The sequence below is a fragment of the Pantherophis guttatus genome, chromosome 1 (assembly GCF_059756535.1).
Source record: "Pantherophis guttatus breed Tessera chromosome 1, ASM5975653v1, whole genome shotgun sequence".
Lineage (NCBI taxonomy): Eukaryota > Metazoa > Chordata > Lepidosauria > Squamata > Colubridae > Pantherophis > Pantherophis guttatus.
The window spans coordinates 316,260,991-316,285,173 of record NC_142063.1 but is presented as its reverse complement, the minus strand read 5'-3'; the positions used below and the strand labels follow the sequence as shown (position 1 = coordinate 316,285,173).

The following is a 24,183-nucleotide window of genomic DNA, read 5'->3' as shown; positions in this document are numbered from 1 at the left end:
ATTCTCTGCAGGTGTAGAATAAGTATGCTCATCAACAGCAGGGAAAGGCAGCCATACAAACTAACTGCAAGGTATTTGGGAGCAACAGGAAAGGATATACTCCGAGACTTCCTAGATCCATTTCTAAAAATAACAGCATTTCAGACCGAACCTGGGCAACCTACTTCTCTCCAGTAAAATAAAAGCCCTAGTTTTCAGTATCACATTTTTAATATACTTCACCGGACTTAACGTCTACTGCGCCAGAGACGTTAATACTCAGTTTGAGGATGTAAAGTGTGGATACTTGTTTTCATACACAAAAGTCCTGGGGGAGGAGAGAATAAACCACAGGGATCTCCAAAGAAAACGAAATGCAAGGTACTTTTTCTTCCCTCTCTTCGGTGCGTTTTTTTTTTTTTTTTGGTTTTTTGCGCGCGTGTACGAGTCCTAACCAAATTGAGATTAAAGCCACTTCGAAGTACACACACCTTCCCACATTTCCACGCGCATTGGGGATGACGGGGCTGCCGCGCAATGCCTTCGGAGCCCACCCTTTGACTTTATCTCCCTCCCCCCCTCCAAGAAACATGGCTCGAGTTTTTACGGCTTTGCTTCTAGCGGTCGCATTTATCCAAAGTGCTCTTAGCGAGCTAGCGGTTTCCATAAAGCCAATGGAAATTCTGAGCTGAGCGTGGGAAGGGACAGAAAGCGTCAGCAGCAGCGACCGCAGCGGGTCACACACGTCCACCCCGCTTTCCTCAAGCGAAGAAGAGCCCGGCCCCCCCACTCCCAGGCTGCCCTTTCGTGACGTGACGTAGCAAGCCTCCGCCTCCACCCCCCCCACCCCTTACCCGCACGTCTCCTTCATGCCCACCGCCAGCATGAGCTCTGCACGCATTGACCGCCTCCAACGCGCGCACAACACCTGCGTTCAATCACCGCCTACTCCCTCGGTCTCCTATATAGGGAGGGAGGAGCACTCGCCACAATTACTGTAGCAACAGCGCCCTCTGCCCGAGAGGTCTGGTATAACAGCGGTCCACTTGCGGACTTCCGTTGTCTCTCGGCTCTTTTCCACTTCTTGCGGAGCGGCTGCTGATTCTATGAATCTATGGCGAAGGTTTGGGAGATAATGCTTCGGAATCGGAACGCTAACAACCATCGTCCCTCAACCCGAATTTCGTCGTTTAGACAAACCAGTCTTTTTCTCCGTTCTAGTGCCCTCTAGTGGTCTGGGATTACAACTCCCATGCTGGTGGAGAGTTGGGCCCAAAACAACTTGCAGAAACTTCGAGGAAGAAGACCAAAGTGTAAATTCTGCATGGTATCCATGCTTGCCATCCTATTGCCTGAGCTGGAGCATTGGAAGTCATGAATTGATGACTGGAAGTGCTCAGGATCTGGCCTGGATGAAATAAGCTCCGGCTAAGCACTGCCAAGGCTGAATATTGCTTGTCCTTGTTCGGATAGCGTTCCTCCCACAAGGTTTTGCTCATGGCTCTTTCTCAATTGATGAGAACTTCCTCTATAAGGAAAGCCATAGCTTTGGGGAGGGGGGAGTGTTGCTCAGCTTCAGCTGCTATGCCGGTTGTGAGTCTATCTTGACCAGGATGCTCCAATGATGGCATCTCATGCCATGATCACCACACACTTAGACTACTCGAATGTGCTCTACATGGGGCAGCCTTTCAGAATGGCTGAGAAGGTACAGCCGGTTCAAATGGCAGCAGCAATGCTCCTCACAGGACAACTCTTGTCAGAGCCGAATATCATCCATCCCACACTTCCTGTGTGGGCTGCTGGTTGGCTTCTGGACCAGTGGTAAAATCCAAATTTTTTTACTACTGGTTCTGTGGGTATGGCTTGGTGGGCGTGGTGTGGCTTGATGGGCATGGCAGAGAAAGGATACTGCAAAATCTCCATTCCCACCCAACTCCAAGGGAAGGATACTGCAAAATCTCCATTCCCTCCCCACTCCTGGGGAGTGAATATTGCAAAATATCCATTCCCACCCCACTCTGGGACCAGCCAGAGGTGGTATTTGCCGGTTCTCCGAACTACTCAAAATTTCCACTACCGGTTCTCCAGAACCTCTCAGAACCTGCTGGATTTCACCCCTGTTCTGGACCGAATTCAAAGTATGAGCTATCATCTTAAAATGGCTTCATCCAGTTATTATGTCAGGCAATTTCCTATCAAGATAGAATCTGTCTGGCCAGTATGAACACCTAAAGGTTGATCCCCACACTCTGCCAGGTTTATGGGGTGGGGTGGGGCCTGGTGATAGGGCTTCTTAGGTTGGCCTCTATTCCTTGGAACTGCCGTAGTGGGGATGTCTCCTTGCACTTAAGCAAGTTCAAAGTGCTTAACTTAAAACCAGCTAGCATTTGGCCTCTTCCCTATTTCACTGTCAGTTGTTTGGACCTTATATTATGGTTTTCATTGTGTATATTAATTGTGTTGTTTGCCTCCCAGGGTCCTAATCAACTGGAACAGCTTATCAATATGGCAAATAAATACATTTATTGGAGTTTTTTTGCCAATTCCAAACTGGCCATTTTGGTATTGAGGCATATTTTGGGATGGTGACTTGTGGCAGACTGCCAGAGATATGTCCCTCTCTGGTCACCTGTGGTTTGTGGGGGCTCATAAGAAGATCCCACATAATCCATGTGGTGGTGAATAATGGGAGGCAAGCAGATGGTGTGGAGGAGCCAGATGTGTTCACCTGAGACACCTGCCAAGCTTGCTCAGTGTGTACTTGAGAATAAAATTACTTCTAGCAAACTCAGTGTTGTGAAGTCATATTTACTGTCCCTGCCCAGAGTTCGTATGAAGGATGCCCACAACCACATTGGAAACTTGGGAGGGTGGTTGACGGGTGAAATTTAGCAGGTTCTAACAGGTTCTGGAGAACCGGTAGCGGACATTTTGAGTAGTTCGGAGAACTGGCAAATGCCACCTCTGGCTGACTCCAGTGAGAGGAGGGAATGGGGATTTTTCAGTATCCTTCCCCTGCCACGCCCACCAAGCCACACCAAGCCACGCTCACAGAACTGGTAGTAAAAAATTTGAATTCAATCACTGGTGGTTGGGACAGCACTGGTTGTTGCAGGAGCTTTCCCAATTCATCCTGGTTGTTTAGCAGGTTGTGTTTGCAGTAAGGGAAACTGCTGCCAGTTTCCCTTACTGGAAGTGGAGCCAGTGAAGCCAACCACTGCTGTGGAAGCAGCTAACCTGCATTCCAGTCAGCTGAGAATGTTAGGATAAGACACCCAGGCACCAGTGCATTTTTGCCTTGGAGGTGGGAAATGCAAATGGAAGAACAAGGCTGGAGTTCCTATCAAGCTGGAGCCCCTTTACCCACCCAGAGGAATGAACAGAAGCAGAGCCAGTCAACTTGCAAAGTTGAGTCAGCTTGAGTTTCCAAAATAACCTGGAGCACTGGAGCATCATAGGGACACACAAGGGAAGGGTGAGGTGCCAATGTCAGATTAGCAGTTTGTTGGCATTTGAAAGGGTCTTACCAAGAGTATCTCAGAGTGATCAAAAAAGTCAATATCGCAGATGCAAATGTTTAAGTGACCCAGTTGGAGCTTTGATTGAACTATAGTAGCTTCCATCTTGACTTTCTTGATCATATCTTACATACACCCTGATCCTTTCTATGTGGGCACAATGTCTGCTATTACAGGAACTGATCTGTTGCATGGATTCCTCAACAACCTTCTCCAAACCTGGGATCTGCATTCAGCATATAAATCCTTTATTTAAGATGTTTTTCTATGCCTATCCTGTGACCTTTCGATATAATCCATAACTGCTCTGTTGTATATTGCAAAAGGTATCTTTTGTTTTACTTTCTTTTTATTTGTCTTGGCTATATTTTTGCTATATCGCTTCATGCCAACAGACTGAAAAAGGTGGCAGGAGTTTAATTGATCCTTTCAGCGTAAACAAATAGATTATCATCCAAGCAATACTCTGTTCTAAATGCTGTATTTTGACTTTTGTATCTCAGGCAAAATCAGTTTGAGGGAGCCTTCATCTTTTATAGTTAGCTTCACTGAGGATTTGAAATGGGTTCTCTCCCTATAAAAAAAACAAACCCAACAGCTTGGAATAACTTCACAATTTTATTCATGTTCTTGGTACAAACAACCATATCATCATTTTTAACCAAGCAAAATATTATAAGATAATAATACATTCATGTCTTCTACATCCCATCCCAGACATATGTGCAGAAGTATTTTGAGGGCATAGATCCATACATTTGGTGTGTTCTTTGTAGGAAACGCTGGTACCCACAGGTAAAGGATGGGGATGGATGGATGTACGATGTATGTAATGTAAATAATGGTATGTGGGAATGACCTTGGGAGACAGATTGAAGAGTCACACATTAGATGACTTAGTCAGGGAAGTGGCAGCTGAGCCCGTCAGAATGGGGCCATGGCAAATGTCTGGAAGAGACTCCCTCTAGTTTCTTTGACTCTTAAGGTGAGGGAGACGTGCTTTCAAACTTGAAAGTTTCTGTTACGGTACTGTAATTCATTATAAAGGTAGTGCTTATACTCCTAGGTGTGTTTCTTGTCTGGATTACCTCTCAAGACCAACAAAATAGCAGTCATGATGATAAGGTCAAAGCCCCACACTACCTTGAAATGGGTTCTCTCCCTTTAAACCCTCCCCCCCCCGTGCATTCAAATGCACAACACACATAAAATAGGAGCAGGGCTTTGATTGTGTGGGTATGGCTGCCATCTTGACTTTCTTGACCCCGGTTGATAGGAAGTATAGTTATATTTCAGTGATTTGTGGTGATCACATATAACCTAGAGCTGTCTTCAGTTGTCACAACAGCATATGCCAGTTCCTTATTCCAAATGCTAGTATTGGGGCATGAATGAACTCCTCATACCAAAATATCTGTAGTTGTTATGGACCCCAACTCCTCCAATCCTCAGCTCTTAGGTCAGGGAAGCTGATCCAAAATGTACAGCTATTCTTTTTTTGTATCTGCATATGCCTAGAACGTAAAGGGAAGGCATATCTTCCTGCAATAACATCCACTGTCTGCCCCCCCTCCATTATTACAACTCCAGGGTGCCCACCAATTACACTGTGGCTTTGATTGCTTGCATTAAATCTCCAGAGTGAAATACTGTCATTAAACTGGACAGGCCATTGCGCCGTTTCCCTCCAAATTGAAGCCCAGATTAATTGTGGTGCTGGCAAGCTCTCAAAACAGTTTAGGAAGAAGAAGCTAACCATTAACACAGTGGAGCCACGCTTATTGCACCAGCCTTGATGCGGCCTGTTTCTTTGATCAGCTCACTCTCTCTCAGCAGGCCCCAAAATAGCCCCAGGGTACAAGAGTGCTTCCATTGCAATCATGTTAATTTTGCTTTTAGTTTGTCTTTAGCGGTTGGAGATTAATGAATAAAAGTGGTGTTTAAATTTACAACCAGGCCTGTTCTGATGGCTCAGTGGTATCATCGCCCCTGGTTTTTTTGACTTTGATTATCTGAGCCAGTCATCTACAAAAAGGAAAAAATAAAGAAATCCATCTTCTGTCTAGAGCAAGGAAACAAGAAATCTAATGGGGAGCAGGGAAAAAAACAGGTGGCATAAAGATGATCCCTTGAGTTGGCTTGGTACTCTACAGTTTGCTAAGTGTACAAAGAACAAATGATTTACCATAGTTCATCTTCTGAATTGAAATACTGCATGAGCTGGTTGATTGTACACATGGAAAAATAGGTTACAGATAGTGAATGTCATTAGAGGTCCCATTTGCCTCTCATAACATTATGACTTAGTGCATGATTTTTTTTTAAAAAAAATGACCATATTAGTTGTATTTTAGTAACACTCGTTGTCTAAGGCTGGCAGACAACTTCTAACTTTTTGTTATAGTTACTGGGTTTTTTGTCTCTATAATTGTGGATATTCTTTCTGGTTTTCAAAAGTCTTTTCCATTTTTCAAATGCATGTTTTTGAAATTGACTAATTTCAAAAACAGTCCTCATGAAAAATGGATGAACTCTATTTTTAATGAGTTTTGAATTGTCAAGAACAGGGTTCTTAATAAATGAACAGACCACTATTTATTTATTTATTTATTTTATTCAATTGTATACCAAAGATATAGTATTTGTATACTAAAGATATATAAACATGTGCCATTGGCACAGAAATCTAGTTCATGAGTCACAAACACATGGCAAGGCACACAAAATTGCTTGCTTTGTGAACATATCCCATGCACAAAATGACAGCTGTGGTCACAGAAATAACCACAGTACCTTGTAAAAGCACTGTGAAGCAGTATATAAGTCTAAGTGCTATTGCTAAGTGCTGTTTTTAGCAATAAAGATCATTTTTGAAAAAAATAACTGATGTTGTTTAACAAGGAGTCACTTGACTGACCCAATAACTTGCAGTGCTATCCTAGATTGTTGGTTCCATTATAGTCCAGGCGTGGCTATGAGTCAGGGGTAGGTTCTACTTACCTTTACTACCGGTTTGCAATGGGATTGCATGCAGGCGCTTGCTTCACTTGTGCGCGCACCTTGCTTCTGCACATGTGCAGATCGCCAATGACGACATCCGGGGTGGTGGACGGGGCCTCCCACCGGTTTTACTACCGGTTCTTGTGAACTGGTCCAAACCAGGGGCAACCCACCAGTGCTATGAGTCTAGTGTTTAGCATTACAGTTGGACAGTAATACAGGTATTCTGATAAAAGATCTTGTTAACATGTATAGGAATAGCCTTGGTCATGAATTCATTTTCATGACATCTCTTTTCTGTCTTTTGGGGGATGGGGAGTGGGCACACATCTAAAAAACACACTGGGCATTTTGTGCATATATATCAGTTTATGCACAAATACTACATATACCCATGATGATCAATAATCAGAAAATAAGCCATGGTGGCTAATTTAACTGACAAAATAATATACAACTGTGATTCCAATTCTGCAGCCAATTTTGCCCAGTTGCTGAAATGAAGCGCTATAATTTGCTTGTTTGCTTCTAAACGACAGGCAAAAAGATAATAATCACTTGTTTTTTGTTTTTAGCAATAAGGATCATTTTTGAAAAAAATAAAATAATTGCCATTGTTTAACAAGGAGTCAGTTGACTGACACCATTACTTGCAATGCTGTCCTAGATTGTTGGTTCCATTATAGCCCAGGCATGTCCATGGGCCTCGTGTTCAGCATTAAAGTTGGACAGTAATATCCTGACAAAGGATCTTGTTAACATGCCTAGGAATAGCCTTGGTCATGAATTCATTAGTTCCATGCAGAGATTGCATATAATTCTGATTGCTGCTTGTAGAGAAACTTTAAAGGTAGAAGTGGCTGATAATTATTGGAGCACCCTGAACTGCGTGTGCCACATGAACTAGGACACTCATTTACCAGGATGACCAACTTGTTTTGTGCTATCAGAGGGTGGGAGGGAAACTATTTGTTGTACGGAAAAGGGAATTCTATCAGGGGCAGCTTCTTCCCTTTCTGCCTGGCAGAGTGAACCTAATGAAACACCTTCTTCTTGCCATAAAAACCCCTTGTCCTCTTTTGCACCTGACAAATTGAAGCAGTTTGCGGTTTTCAGTACACAAAACTTCTGTCATAATCAGAATTTTGTATTCAATAGAATGTTTTCCTAAAGACCTGCAAGGGAAGGACAAATGCAACAAGCAAGAAGTCCAAATCCACACATCCCCTTTAAGCAGTTTTATCCTGTTGGTATAGAAAAGTAAAAATGCAATTCAAAGTGTGCATGTATCAGATTGGTGTAGTTTTGTGTTCAGTTATCACATTTACCTGTATATACTACCATAATCCCAAAAACTCTTTGTAGAAAAGTGGAGGTAAAAATCACATTTCAACATTTGTGTAGCGTTTACTTTGTTTGTAAGCAAGCGCTTGGAACTTGGTTCTCAATGGAATAATTTTAAAAAAAGTCAAGATGGCATCCAGGATTATGTACTTGCAATACTTTTCTTTTTGAAAGCTTTCTTGGAAATTTATTTATTTATTTATTTTATTCAATTTATATCCCGCCCTTCTCCTAGTGGACTCAGGGCGATGCACAGCCGGAACTAAAACACATACCAATACAAAATTTAAAATTTTTAAAAGAATTATATAACTGTGGCCCAAAATGTAAAACATTCAAACTAAAACCCAATTGACAATTTAAAAGGCTAAAAAAGGCTTAAAAAAAGGGAGGGTTTTTTCACGCCAGCCCTGCTTGATGGAAAAGAAAGGTTTTTAGGGCATGGCGAAAAACCCGGAGATCCGATATCCTTCGTATCTCTGGGGGCAAATCGTTCCAGAGGGCAGGAGCTGCCACAGAGAAGGCCCTCCCCCTGGGGGTCGCCAGCCGACATTGCCTGGCTGATGGCACCCTGAGGAGTCCCTCTCTGTGGGAGCGTACTGGTCGGTGGGAGGCTATCGGCGGCAGAAGGTGGTCCCGCAAATACCCAGGTCCTATGCCATGGAGCGCTTTAAAGGTGGTAACCAACACCTTGAAGCGCACCCGGAAAACCACTGGAAGCCAATGCAGCTCACACAGAGAGGTGTCACATGGGAGCGCCCCCTCGCTCCCATAATCCCCCGCTTGGCTGCATTCTGCACCAGTTGGAGCCTCCGGGTGCTCCTCAAGGGGAGCCCCATGTAGAGAGCATTGCAGTAGTCCAGGCGGGAAGTGACGAGCGCCTGAGTGACTGTGCGTAAGGAGTCCCGATCCAGAAAGGGACGCAACTGGCGAATCAGGCGAACCTGATAAAAATGTCCGTTGTGTTCTAGGTATTTGGCATCGGAAGATGTACTTTCAAACATGCAGTTTTCTCAATTCCTTCCTAATAGCAACATACCAATTTGCTGGTATTCAGACATAGGAAACAAACTTAGAGGCAAACTCAGGGAACTCTTTCACTTAATCACTGTCATCCAAAACATTAAGGTTTTATTCATCTTATGGTTTCTCTCTTTTCTTCCTTCCTTTCTCTCTCTCTCTCTCTAATATATCATCTGCCAGCAATTATTTTCTGCATAGTATCTAGGACAAATTTGTCAGTCTCTGTACAAAAGAATAAAAAACATCAAATTTGCATCAGAATAACAAACAATTTTTAAAAAAATTCTCAAACAACCATTAAACTCACATTATCATGTAAGTTTTGCAAATAAAAGTAAGCAAAGACATCTGTTGATTATTTGCTGTCCTGAAAAACAATTTGGGGATATTTTGTTTAATCCAGCCAATTCATGATTATCCTTCTTTTGCTTCCTCTCAACGAACCAATTAATGACCTACTCAACAATCTTCCCTAAATGTGGAACACTGGAAATTTGCAGATAGTGCTGGGTCTAGGGAAGGTCTCTTTAGAAGAGGGTACTCCACTGACCTCTTCAAGGCAACTAGTACCATTCCCTTCCTGAAAGGGCTATTGGCTGCCTTCCATTCACATGCCCACTGGCTACCTGAAGAGCCAGGTGGAAGATGGATTTAGCTCACAAATGGTGGAGTTTGTGAGGTACATCACCCTGTTCATTGAAATAAACATACTCAGTTGTTTCATGCATTTGATGAAGCTTGTTGTACTCCAAAAGAGTTATGTCATGTATTATTCTTTAAAAGGCCACAAAACACTTTATTCTTTTTTTTTTAATAAAAAAGTACCCTTAAAGAATTGTTCTTAGCAGAATTGCTGCCTATAGGAACTCGATCATGAGGGCAAGTGCTTGTTTTTTAAAAAAATTTTTTTGGATAATATACCTTGTTCTGAAGCAGTTTAACTGCTCCCCCCCCCCCAATAAACTGTACAAAAATAATTGGTTGGAATATGTTACAGATAGGATTTTTCCACTTTTGAAGCATTCCATTTTCCTGAACAATGTCTTATTTAATCGATGAGAATTAGATAGACTAAACTCTCTTGGGAGAGCTCCACTCACTCTTCAAAGGCAAGTTGCTAACAACTTAGCATTGAATTATGTTATGAAGCTATATTTCATTCTTTATCATTTATTCGGAGAGCAGCACTAATTAATTGATGCCAGGTTGCTTTTAATTATGTCCCGCTCTGAGTAAGCTTTGGGGATCTGTTTATTGTTGGTTACAAGGTTTAGAATAGGGAGCAGTTCAGAAAGTCTGTGTTTAGCATTTTCCATTCTTCTACTTTCATCAAATGCCCTGAGACAATTACTAACTTTATTTTTCAATGCTGTTTTGTTTTTTAAACTTGCTGAAATGAATGCATGCATTATTTAGCAAAGAACAGATTTTGATGAGATAGCATGACAGTCAAGAACATGATCATAGAGGAACAGCAATTGGGTTCTTTTCGGATATTAAATATCTAAACAATCTCAGTAACATCAACACAAGACTGGATGGAGATGAACGGGTTAAGAGTGGAAAATCTAAATTTCATTAAGAAAGAAATCTCACTGAACTATACCTGCCAGCATCACTCATCACTGGCCGTTCTACCTGGATTTGATAGGAGATATAGCTCAACAATATCTAGTGGACCTTAAGTTTCTATCTGTAACTTAGAAGTAAGCTTATATGAAAACTACCCAGATGTTTTTAACCTGTAGAAAAAGTTGATTCTTCAAAGTTTGTTGAGGCAAAAGAGTGCAAAGAGAGGTCTGAAATAAGAGTGTAAGAAAGCAGATAGGTTTAAAAGCTGGCAGGTTGGACAGAATAATCTGAATCTAAGGTAAGGTTGAACCAAAATGTCCTATTTGTTCCCATTACAAGTCAAAAAGCTCCGGCAAAGATAACATTTTCACCTGAGCCTTCTAATTTGACTTGAAGGTTCTTTATGAATCTTTATGGTTTGGTGAGGAAAAGAACTCTAGGCTATTCCTGACAGGATATATAATGATACTTTATGAATGACCAGAAGTATCAACTTCCATAAGCTTTTTTCATGTGCCCTATTGTTATACTTCCTCTAATCTGCCGTTGGTGTGACCAGCTGCCATACTGAATGAAATATATGGAAGCAATGATCCAACATATCTAGTGGGCCTCAAGAGTGCAAAGGGCTGCCTAAGGATAGGAAGACAGAACTATTCCAGGGCCAAGGGCCACTTGTGGATTTTGTGGGCTGTAGAAGAACGGGAAAGTGACCCTACCTATAATAAAATTGCTCAGATTTTTCTTAAACCACATCATGTCAATACCTGTTTGTGACCTGCAGACCTTGGAGCACTCCCAGAGTGAGTAATATTCAACTCATCTTCTGTTTGGAGGGGGAATTGAGGGTTAAGGATCAAAGTGGCTTCCTTAAACCTTGCAGAAATGATAGGCATCCATTTTGCTGTTTTTTTTCCTTTTCCCCCCTTTCTGGTGGGTTAAAAAGCAAATGGGTGCTTTAAGCTTCTGCAGGTCTCTGAGGCACCCATTTTGCTCATTAACCCCACTTCCCAAAGCCTTCCCCCAAATTTGAAAAACATGAGGAACCACCAGTCTAGTGAGGTTGCTGGCCAAATTCTGCCCCCTCCCAAAGCTTGGAGGCAAGAATATCCAAAGTCCAGTCCTCTGCTTCAAGAAAGCCACTCATCCTAAGGATAGACTAGAGCAATGTTTCTCAATCCTGGCAATTTTAAAATGTGTGGAGTGGACCCTCAATTCCCAGGCTGTCTGAATTCTGGGAGTTGGTCCATGCATCTTAAAGTTGCCACGGTTGAGAAACACTGGGACAGACGTTGCACTGTGTCCCTGTATCTCATCCCACTATGTGTTGCTACTGGTATTTGGATCATCCTATTCAATTGAAAGGCGCCATTAACATGCCAGAAAAATTGAGGAATTAGGTCTCCCAGTTCACCAACATAGAAGCCAAATTCTAATGCCCTCAGCCAGCATACCTTGTACAAGATTTCCCTGTAGGTTAGCTTGCATCAAATGTGAAAAAAGAATGTTATTGGAATTCAGCATCAGTAATTAACTGTCTGTTCCATATATCACTAGTTTTGAGCTTATTTCGTAGGCATGCCTGCAGATAAGGCTTGAATTTCAGTGTAGGAGAAAGAAGTTAGCACTCACTGATGAAGGAATCTTTCTGATAGTGGTTGGAGGAGACTGGGAAAAAAATTCTTCAATAACGATAAGCTAAGTTTAATTTCAGCTAAGCAGAGTTTTGTTCATGATAAAGGGTTTTTAGAAACCAATTCTTTGTGCCTGTAGGGAAACCAACCCCTAAAATGTCTAATCTTTGACAAAGAATGAGAACAGACTTTTCTGCATCCTCTGTAAATCCCAGAGCTGATAGCTAGTCAATGTGGAACACACTGAATATAACAAGAAAAAGACCCACTTCAGAACTTGCTGCCAATATAATATTCTTGGAGTCAAAGAGTAATCTTTCCCTAAGCGTCTTAATAATGAAAATGGTGGTCAGATAAGCATAGCTCTGGATGCTCTGCGGTAAACCAAGGAATACACTGAAAGGATTTAAATTAATTTTTCTTTTAAGAAACTTAATCTTGATTGCCATTGCTGAATGCAGGCCTATTTTATGATATAAAAGTTAATGTTGCCCATATTCCTGAAAGGAAAGGCCAAGACCTCTTTAAGCAAGATTAGAAGAAAGAATAGAATCCCAAGGCAAGCGCTATAAATCCCTGCATGTACACAGATACAAACAATACACATGGAAATGCAAATACCACATAACACATGTAGAAAGATATGTGGACCCCACTGATAGAATGACTCAGATAGCACAACTATGAGAAAGCTAGTCAGGTATTCAAAAGAGAAAAAAATGAATGCGTGTCGGAGATGCATAAATGCCACTGGATTTATTACCCCCATTCATCATGCCTGAAGGCGGCTACAATTAATTCACTACACAGATAGAAAGCTGAGATTTGGTGACCGTTTAGAACATGGTGGGTAATTCATGATCCGTCCACAGGCAACAAGAAGTTCCTGAGCCTGCCTTTTGCAGCTTTGGGGACATTCTCTGACTAACATTGCTAAAAAGTAATGCAAATGGGAATTAAAAACAGATTCAGGTGGGAACCACATAAAAATTGGTATAGTAAATCCTAAAGTAGCACATCCATATGAAAAAGGCAATTTCTAAAACTTCTGAAAACTGGTCTTTCCCACCTATGTGGTGCCCACATTTTTCAGTCTTGTCTCTCTTTCTGTCTCACCCCCCCCGTTAGCTACATCCGTTGGCTACAAAAAAAAAGTTTCCCACCTTTGAGTTAAACATAATCATAACAGCACGACAGTAGGTTATGCATGGAACACTAATGACCAAACTATGCATTACAAAGTCATCAGTGCCTCAGAAACTTATGCTGAGAGCTGGGTCTACAGTATGTTATAGCAGCTAGAATAAAGGAATCTGGGATGTCCATATTTCCATCCTTGAAAAGTCCGGATAGTGTGGGAAACAGAGCCTATTGTTTTTACAGAATTGTAAGAAGACATGCTAGCCTGTGAAGAAAATACACTGTATATGTTTCTAATCTCATGAGCTATGTCAGGGGTTTCAAACTCGCGGCCTGCAGGCCAGATGCATTACGCGCTGACCATGCCCATGCCTGGTTTAGCGAGGGGGAAAAAAGTCGTGATATGTCACGTGACGAAAACTAGACAACAAATCCCACAATAGCAAATGACTATTTTTCTTTCTATAGGATGTTCGGTGACAATGTGGAATTCCAGCAGCAGTCTCAAATTTATATTTGTTAGGCACGGTAGTGATTTGCTTGCATATTCATTCCTACACAGCTGGTTAAAAATGGGAGAATGATGTGTTCATCTGGAATTTTTATATCGCATCTGGCAGGAAAAAGTTTTTACTTCTCCAACTTTGCTGTACCAAGTATTAGAGCTGTCACTCAAAATGTTCCCACACAAGACATGACCTCCCAGGTTGAATTTGAGGACAGAGCTTTTGGGGAGCTATGGGTAGAAGGAAGAGTCTGAAACATCCTCCAAATGCTGGCTGGGGAATTCTGGGAGTTGGAGTCCACGCATTTTAAAGCTGCCAAGGTTGAGAAACGCTGGTCTGGGAAGAAATATTTATTGTCAGGAGAGAGGATCGTGAGCTGAGAGACATTTTGCACAATAGAACTAATTAGAAACCAAATTGTAGAAGAATTAAGGGAAACGTTTAATTTACTCTTTAATTATTCTAAAGTGTAATCTTAAAGGGACCTATTTAAAATACTACTTTTTCAGTTAGATAATAAAAGTTAATTTGGTTCTTTGTTCAAATTTAATTTTTAAAAAATGACTGCTATTTGGTAACTTCACATTCCACCAAGTAATTCTTGTGTACACACACACAAATAAGGAAGGATCATAGCAAAGTAGATAAATCTCTTAAAAGTTTCACTGTATTATTGGGACTATACCAGTTCTGAAAAACTCAAAAATAATTATTACTTCTTTAAAATAAACATGTTTATTTATTCTTTTATCACCAAAGATAAAATACAAAACAAAGAAAAAAAAACCAGTAACAAACATCTAACACTAACAAAAAAACAACAACACGTGTACAAAAAATCCCCCAAATATCAAATACATCTAACATTAAACATTAGAAAATATTCTCCCTTCTTAAAGATACATCAAAAATATAATATATTCCCTTCCCCTTACATAACTAGTCTGCAATAGTTGTAAACTTTTCCATCTATATTTTACAAAAATAAATATCCCTGCTGTGGAAATCTATCTAATAATTAAATCAACCCAACATTTATATGTATGTATGTGTATATGAGTGTATGTAAAATAAATAGTCAACAGGTTCCCCAAAGTTAACACTGATCTTCAAATCCCTCTCTTAACCATCTGTCATTGTATTTAACATGTAGAACATCCATAAACGGTTTCCAGTCTCTTATAAACTTGTCTAATCCATTGTCTTTAATCAAAGCCATCTCTGCTAATTCAGACAGTTTTAAAATCCACTTTTCGACTGTCAACATCCCCTTTTCCTTCCAATGCTTAGCATATAAAATTTTGTTGAGATCTGAAGAGCTGTCAAAGTTCTAAAAGTATCTCTTTCACAGAACACCATCCTGAAAACCCATTTTAGGTGCTGTTTTTACAGTCAGAGAAAATTTGTAGAAATCAATGGCTCCATTCACAAAATATATTTAACCCAGATACTGAATTAGCTTTTTTTTCTGAATTTGTTCATTTCCTTGATTCATAGGCTGGATCTGTCCAACACAGTTTGCAAACTCACCAAACAACAAAGTCCCAAGGTCAAAGCCATTCAAGTTTAATATGCTACCCAAATGCAGCAGTTGGTAGTCTTGAACTGCATCACGTGTGTCCTTGTGCCATGATGTTTAATTATACTGGTAATTAATGTATCCCACTATATTTAGGTTTCACTGCACTTTTTCTGTAACCTTGGGGCTTTTTAATCTATTTGCTCACAATCCATTTTTCCTCAGTATTTCCTGATCTGGGAAAAACATTAAAAAAAAAAAGACAACTTGAAGAAATTGCTCCCTCTCCTGGTGTAAAAAAGGAAACAATCAAATGAAAACCAGTTTTAAGAGAGGAAAGTGTTTGGACTCCTGGAGAGTTTTCATTGCCAGTCCATTCCTATAGTTAATCCCTGCCTCTAATTATTGCTATTGTAGTTCAAGGAAGGGCACTCTATTTAGGAAACCGAAACTATTGAAGGGAATCTAATATTTTTCCTTGAAGACAAAAAGCCTTGTGTGTTTGAAGAATATCATGTTATTACATTAGAATAACAGAATAAGAGAGTTGGAAGGAGCCTTGGAGGTCTTCCAGTTCATAGGTAGTCCATAAACACATGATTTACACATAAATGGCCCCATGTTTAATTCTTGGCATCTCTGGTATAAAGAGTTAGGTAATGTTAAAATTCTCCTCTATTTCAGATTTCTAAGTATGATGTGGTGCAGTGGTTAGAGTGCAGTACTGCAGGCTACTTCTGCTGATCACCAGCTGCCAGCAGTTTGGCAGATCAAATCTCACCAGGCTCAAGGTTGACTCAGCCTTTCATTCTTCCGAGGTTGGTAAAATGAGGATCCAGATTGTTGGGGGCAATATGCTGACTCTGTAAACCGCTTAGAGAGGGCTGTAAAGCACTATGAAGTGGTATATAAGTCTAAGTGCTATTGCTAAGTAGACAGTCTGATCTGCATATGATATGCTAATTTCGATTTAATACTCTTTGACAAAACATCTAACTACCAGCAATCACTCTATAAGGCACAAGAAGCAGAAGCTGAATTCCAACACAAAAGAAGCATTATGTTACTGGATCCAGAAAAGCTATGTTCAGCATGCTTTGGATAATATTGATGGTTGGATGGGTGGGTGGGTGAGTGGATGGATGGATGGATGGATGGATGGATGGATGGAAGTTTATTATTTGGAAATGCCCCTAGGTCCAGGTTTGTCCACTGAAATCGAGTTGGTATGGTAGACCCAGGGGTGAAATGCTCCTGGATCGGACCAGATCACCTGATCCGGTAGTGATTTTTCCCTGTGGTTCGGTGACCTGGTAGCGATAGCTGCCCGGGTGTCATTACTTCCTGGTTTTAACCAGGAAGTAATGTTTTTTACCTTCTGCACATGCGTGGCGTGTGCACTTCTGAACCGGTAAGGAAGGTAAGTAGTTTTCACCCCTGGGTAGACCTTTTATCACATGGATGAGGAAGCTGTGACCCTCCAAAGGTTGACGGACTAAAATTCCCAACATTCCTCATCTTTCATTGAGGTTGCTGGGAGGAGGAGTTGGGAGCTGCTTCTTCTCCATCTCTATTTTGGCTGAGCTATAATAATTTCAGAATAGGATAGAGATTCATGCCATGAAAATGTCTTGATTGGGTCATTACATGAGACATCCTTTGAAGATGATGCAAAAGATTCAACTGATGCAGAATTTGGCTTTTCTCTTTTCAGGATTTTCTCTTGCCAATACTGATCATGTCATCCAGATATTATAAAAAACTATGTTGGTTAACTATTTCCAGACCAGGACAAGGTTTTAGTACTTAAAAATTAAATAGTTCTCAGAACCCAAACAGAGCAAAAAACAAGTCTTACCCTCATGGCCTCTCCATGTGTTTACATTCTCTGTGAAACCTATACTACTTCTGACTGCCTCCTTCATCAGAAATGCAATAATTGTGAGGGGAAAAAAACATCCTTTATGCTGGTGCTTTGGTTATAGAAAGCTTTCCCCAATTTACCACATTTTCAGCTCCAGGTTAAGAAATCTCTTTTTATCCAGACATTTAAATTTATATCATCTTTTTTTATCTGTCTTTCTAACTGAAATTGTAGTTTAAATTTTAATTGCTACTTCTGACTGTTTGATATAGATCATAGCTGAGTTTAATGTGCTATTACTTTCAAATGAAATATCCCAAACCTTAATACACATAAAACACTTAAGCATCTATTTATGAAAGTTTTAGTTGAGAAAATATTGAGGGTGTTGAACATTCAGGAGATCTTAGATGTGGTGTATTCTTAATAGTGCTGTAGCAGCAAACCTTGTGGCGAATAAACCTAGATTTCCAAGAGAGACAGAGATAGCATGGGCAGCTGATATATGGTACTGCCTTAGAAGTCAGTCATCAATTTTTATAATGGACAGTTCTGACTGAGGCACTTTGCCCAGCATTTGGACTGTTATTTACATTTCAGAATTTGATTAGATGCACCAGTTGCCATAAGAAGCAGCAGAAGCTGGAAGGTGTAACAAGAGGGCAACTAATAAAACAGCAGATTAAAGGTCAGCTCTTGCATGATTTTCCATATTGCATTAACCAAATATCAAACTGTAAAGTACCTGATGCTCAAGGAATAAGGAATGAGAAGACTTATTCTTTATATTGTGCATTTGACATACTTATTCTGAGATGAGACTACTGTCCTTCGGGAACAGTAAATGAGATGGCAAATTGAACCATATTGTTCCAGATAATAGGTAGTAGAATTGCATGTCTGAACATCTCTTCTTTGGGGAAACTCCCCAAAACTAACCATCCCTTTCAGCCATTCTGAGAAAGCATTATCCAAGACAGGTGGATCAGGGATGGGTTCTACTTACCTTTACTATCGGTTCGCAATGGGAGCACGCAAACTTCTGTGCATGTGCAGATTGTCCATTATTACGTCTGGGCGGGTGGGCAGAGCCTCCCGCTGCTTTTACTACCGGTTTGCAAGAACTGGACAGAACCGGGAGCAACCCACCACTGTGGTGGATTCAACTGATGCTTTGTTTTAAAATATAAAGTGCAATGACCTATGCAGAAGTACACATCTGACTTTATTAATATCTGGATCTAGATTAAAAGATAGTTGGGAATATGACTGTATATTGCTGGATGGTGATTCCATGATATAGGACTTACCAAATGGACACCCAAGTTGGCTTCTCTATGGCAGCCAAACTTTTTTCTAATTGCATTGGAAACATTACAATGTTCAGAACTGTGGAATATGGATTTAACTGCTGTATCTAACTTGGAAAATATAATTGAACTCAACCTACAATGTATGGATGTATAACATGTTCATGATACAGATATTACTGCGTGTGTTCATTAAATTAGAGCTGGAACTAGCTGGAGAATGATCCTGCCTTTTCTATGTTTGTCCTGTTTTACTGAATCTAAAACAACAAATACATTTCAAATAATTTTATGTTCATAGCATTCTCTTCACATGATTTGCTTTACGACCTTTCAATGCAGTTTACAGAGTCAGTATATTGCCCTCAGCAATCTGGGTCCTCATTTTACTGACCTCGGAAGGATGGAAGGCTGAGTCAACCTTGAGCTGTTCAGAATTGAACTCCTGAAGTGAGCAGTGAGTTAGCCTGCAGTAATTCTAACCGTTGCCCACCACAGTTCTATCTACATTCCCACAGTTCAATCCTTAATACATAAAGCAACAGCAAAGCTGCTCTGATTGAGGTCTAGATTTGTCCAGGCAGAGGAGATCACCCCCAGCATCAAGAAATCCTTTTTTCATAGAAATAGTTATAGATACTATCTCATATGGTATATCCGGAGACAGTAGCCTGAGTAAGAGACAAATAAACATGAAGTCCAGAATGTTCTTTCAAGGGAAGACCTTCTCCTGTCTTCCTCTTCCTCAGGTCAATCTACTGAGGCTTTTTATCATCCTCAGAAGATTTAAATAACATTTGCATGTACATAGTATTTCCCATTGATGTAAATACTGTGTTTTCCCGAAAATAAGACCTTGTCTTATATTTTTTTTGAACCCCGAAATAAGTGTTTAGCCTTATTTTTGGGGAGGTCTTATTATTTTGGGGCACATGGAGGAAACCAGAGGAAATGGGGGGGGGGACCGGCTGCACATGCGTTTAAATATTTTCAGGGAGGGCTTATTTTCAGGGTGTGTGTGTTATTTTAGTGCATGCACTCAAACGCCCAATTGGGCTTATTATCAGGGGATGTCTTATTTTTGGGGAAACAAGCTAAGTGAAGACTCTAGAACAGGGGTGTCAAATTCCCAGTCCACAGGCCAGATGCATCACGCTCTGGCCACCCCACCCCCATTTTAGAAAAGGGGGAAAAAGTCATGATACATCCTGTGATGACAACGTGACAATGTGAGTTTGACACCCCTGCTCTAGAAAAATCAGACTTGGCTCTTTCAAGAAAAAAGGGTCAGTTAAACTATTGGTCTTTTCATCCTACATGAAATTTCAGTTGACTTCAGGTCTTGTTGAAGCACTATCATTTTGTAACTGCAATTGGAACCAAACTTCCCATTCTTAGGGCTATTAGGAGCTGTCTAGCTATTGATTCTAGTGACTTCTCTGGTGAACTAGCAGGGCCAAACTTGACCTGTCTAAAAAAAAAGTTTAGACAGATAATGTTACTTCTTTCCCTTTGGGATGGGAACAAACCAAACAGATAAGAAGGGCAGAATGAAATGAAGGTAGAGAAGAAATATGTTATAATGGAGTAAAAATGCATATGACTCCTTTATCCTCCATGCATTGAATATCTTGATTGTGGTTGCTTTCTGAGCAAAATTCAAGGAGCTCATTTAACTATACAATGCCTTCCATAGGTTAGGCCAGGATAATTGAAAAATTGTCATTTTTGTATACCGTATTTTCCGGCGTATAAGATGACTGGGCGTATAAGACGACCCCCGACCTTTTCTGTTAAAATATAGGGTTTGGGCTATACTCACCGTATAAGACTACCCCTCTTCCAACACACAGCAAATAAAAATTAAAAAACATCAACTGGCTCACCCACAATGTAAAAGCAGCTGTGCTAGACCCAAAATGGCCCCTGCAACAAGCAGGAACCTCACACAGCCACAAAAAGCCCAAAAAAACAACTTTCACACTTTACACACACAAAATTCCACATACAGCTTTGTGAGATTTTGCGTGTTTGTGTAGTTAGAGTGAAACAATACAGAAACACACTAAATCTCAGAAAGCTGCACAAATATTATTTTATTTTTATTTTTATATGAAAACTAAATTTAAAACTTCCTAAACTTTAAATGGCTAGATCTAAAAAAGAACAACTAAAAAAACCCCCAATTAACTATTTTTTTTAAAGCTCCCAAAGGGGAAAAAAACTTACCCAATAGAACAGGGTTCTCCAACCTTGGCAACTTTAAGACTTGTAGACTTCAATTCCCAGAATTCCTCAGCCAGGTTTGTTTTGCTGGCTGAGGAATTCTGGGAGTTGAAGTCCACAACTCCTGCCTGCTTGATTGCAGGCAGGGAGTGGCTTGCTGATGGAATGGATTCAGGCAAGCGAAGCAAGGCAAGCGTTGCGATTAGCAGCTAAGGTAAGCAAGCTGGAGGGGGAAAACTTTTTTCCTTTTACATGGCTCTGGCATCCCAGCTGAGTTGCCTGATTAGCAGGCAAAGCTGGGATCGTCAGAGCTTGGATCGCCAGAGCCATTTAAGGCTCTTCAGAGTCTTTCGGGCTGGTCTGCCTGGTTACAGGAGAACGACACCCGGCATATAAGATGACCCCCGACTTTTGAGAAGATTTTCATGTGTTAAAAAGTTGTCTTATACGCCGGAAAATATGGTAATTATTATCTAAGGTAGATTGTCTTTTTGTTTTTTGTTTTCAAAATAGCTTTATTAAATTTAAAAGAAAAATATAAAATCCAACAAGAATTTATAATAAGTTTGTCAACTTGCAAAGCTTTCAAGTTGCCATGAGCAGGAGGGAGGGAGAACTGAAGTGAATTCCATACATTTTTCTGATCGCAACCAGAAGGAGGGTGTTAGGTTTCACAACCAGCCAAAGTGGTTAATTGGAGAATGTGATTTATGACATGGCCAGGAGGGAGGGGAGAGACAGGGTCATAGGGGAATGTAAATCTACATGGGGTCAGTCCTGACTGCATCCGAGTATTGCCGGAATGGTGCTCCAAATAAATCACTATATTTCCTTTGAAGTTTGGATCATGGCTCATGAATTAATTAGGGCATATTTCGGAAACTTGACGAAGTTATTTTTAAGGCCATTTTAAAATTTACAGGTTTTTATGCTGCTGTTGTGGTTTATACTGTGTTTTCCGGAAAATAAAACCCTGTCTTATATTTTTTTGAACCCTGAAATAAGCACTTGGCCTTATTTTTGGGGAGGCCTTATTATTTTGGGGCACGTGGAGGAAACCAGAGGAAATGGCGGGGACCGGCTGCGTATTCATTTAAATATTTTAGGGAGGCCTTATTTTCAGGGGAGGGCTTATTTTAGCACATGTGCTTAAAAGCCCAATTGAGTTTATTATCAGGGGATGTCTTATTTTCGGGGAAACAGGGTAATATATATTATTATCTTTCTCCAATACGTAAATATATATGTGTGTACAACAGGGATGAACTGTGGAGTGCTCTCTGAGCCTGGTTATTTGTTTGCAGATGTTTCATTACCCAACTAGGTAACATCATCAGTGCCAGACACTGATGAAGCTACCTAATTAGGTAATGAAACATCTATCTATCTACAGTGGATGTAGAAAGCCTACACACTCTTGTTAAAAGGCCAGGTTTTTGAAATGTAAAAGATGATCAGCCTAGTGATCATCTACAGTAGGGGTGTCAAACTCAAGGCCCATGGGCCGGATCAGGCCCGCGGGGTGCTTAGATGTGGCCTGTGGGGCCACCCTGGAAACAGTGAAGGACTGGCCTGCGGTGCCTCTGCCAGTGAAAATGGAGCTTGGGAGAGCCGCCTCCAGTCAGAATCAAACTGCTGGCAGTTGGCAGAATTAGCCTGCAATATTGCATTCTAATCACTGCACCACCAGGGCTCCCGGACATTAGTGAAGGGTATTGTAACATCACATTAGGCTTTAAACATTACTCATTAAAATAAACATTAAAAAAACCTTTCCAGTGGATATGAGTTCTGGAAAGTTTAACTAATTGGATTGATATATCTTTGTATCAGAGCAAGTTCTTCATTGCTGAATATGCCAACCATGTCTACAGCACACAATTAGTCATTCCCTGTAACAGTGATGGCATAGCCATTTGTTGCTATGAGATATTCTTTCTCTTATTAAAAGTATAAGGTGAACATTTCTAAAACTGAGGTCTGCAGTATTTTTACATGTTAATTATAAAAAACATGTTTCCATTAACTACATGTTAAACACTGATTTCAAAGTATTTTATTAAGCAAACTGATACTATTTTCACTAGAAAATTATAAAGGAATAGATTTCTGTACTTCTGAGGATAACACTGATAGCAGGGAAGAATGAAAGTGAGGATTTGGGTCAAGGAATATGGTAATCCCTTGACTGGAGCCTGCCCTATTATTCCTACTACTTACACTGTCAAGAAACCATTTTTCCGAATTGCTTTTCTTTCTTTCTTTTTTCTTTTTGCAGGAACATTATACAACAGTTACTTCTAAGTGGCTTTGTAGAAGATTGTCACCCACACCTTATAATAAACCAAGCGTGCAGATAACATATCTTTTCATGCTTTTAAAGTGCTTGGATGATAACTGTGAGAAATTATCTCATAAATGTTACCAAGAGGTACCTGTGGCCATTTTCTCATGACCCCTGTGAGATAAAGTTTACTGCCTTAGATCATGATGCATTGTCAAATTGTAGGTTTAGCTTGTCTGGCCAACAAGAAGTAATTGAGGAGTGTTATAGCTTTACAATCCATGTTTCAAAGAATTGGGAGCATCTTAGCTGTTAGACCTGAATAAAATAGGTCAGCACTGCGAAAATAAAGTTTTCTGTATTTGCTTCTCTTTCCTTTTACAGCAAAGGTATTTCTTTCTCTCTGTGTGTGTGTGCGTGCATGCATGTAAGAGAGACAGACATTATTTCGTGACGCTTCCTAAAAATCCAACGGATACTCTTCACAATTCAATGAAAAGAAATATTTCTGTCAATAGTATAGCTGACTACTGTTCTTTTTAATTCAGTTATTTTTTCCACATATTTATGAAAGCCACAATTATTTCTTGCAACACATTCAAGATACATTTTTTTCTGAATTTTAAAAACAAAAGTCAATGATTGATAATGGTGTTTTAATCAATTTTTACATTTTTTAAAGCTGACATCCTCAGATGAACTGAATAATTTGTGTTCTACTTTCAAGTTCTTTTGCAGAAAAGTCTGTTCTTTTTCAAGAAGGGAAAAATCTATTTCTTCAAGAGAACTGTTATGCCATGGTAGAACAAATTTTATAAAAACCCTTCAGCAGGTTTCTGCTTAGTTAATTATAGGGTTTAATGCATAGGTTTAATGTATAGTACTGGTCATCACCTATAAAGCCCTACGTGGTATAAGGTGACCAGTATATCCTCTCAGAGTTGCCATGCTCCAGGTTCCTGTGATTAAATAGTGCCATCTATTTCAGGAGTGTCAAACTCAAGGCCCATGGGCTGGATATGGCCTGCGGGGTGGTTAGATCTGGCCCACTGCGCTGCCCTGGAAACAGCGAAGGCCAGCCCGTGGTACCTCTGCCAGCAAAGATGGAGCTTGGAAGGGCTGTGTGCGACCCTCCTGAGCCCCGTTCTTGCTGGCAGGGGGTTCAAGGAGACCATTACAGCCGAAAACGGAGCTCGCGAGGGCCGCAGGCAACACTCCCAAGCTCTGTTTTCACTGGCAGAGGGTTGCAGGAGGCCGGTGC

At 40.5% G+C, this 24,183-nt stretch overlaps 1 protein-coding gene across 1 annotated transcript in view; it reads right to left on the bottom strand.

The window, feature by feature from the left end:
• The window catches only part of PAPOLG (poly(A) polymerase gamma), a 42,207-nt gene extending 41,226 nt beyond the window's left edge, over nt 1-981 (bottom strand). The window contains exon 1 of the mRNA XM_034427317.3: nt 834-981. Coding sequence (XP_034283208.2) covers nt 834-880 — 47 coding nt within the window. The 5' untranslated portion in view covers nt 881-981. The remainder of the gene's footprint in view (nt 1-833) is intronic.
• Nucleotides 982-24,183: the final 23,202 nt, after the last annotated feature.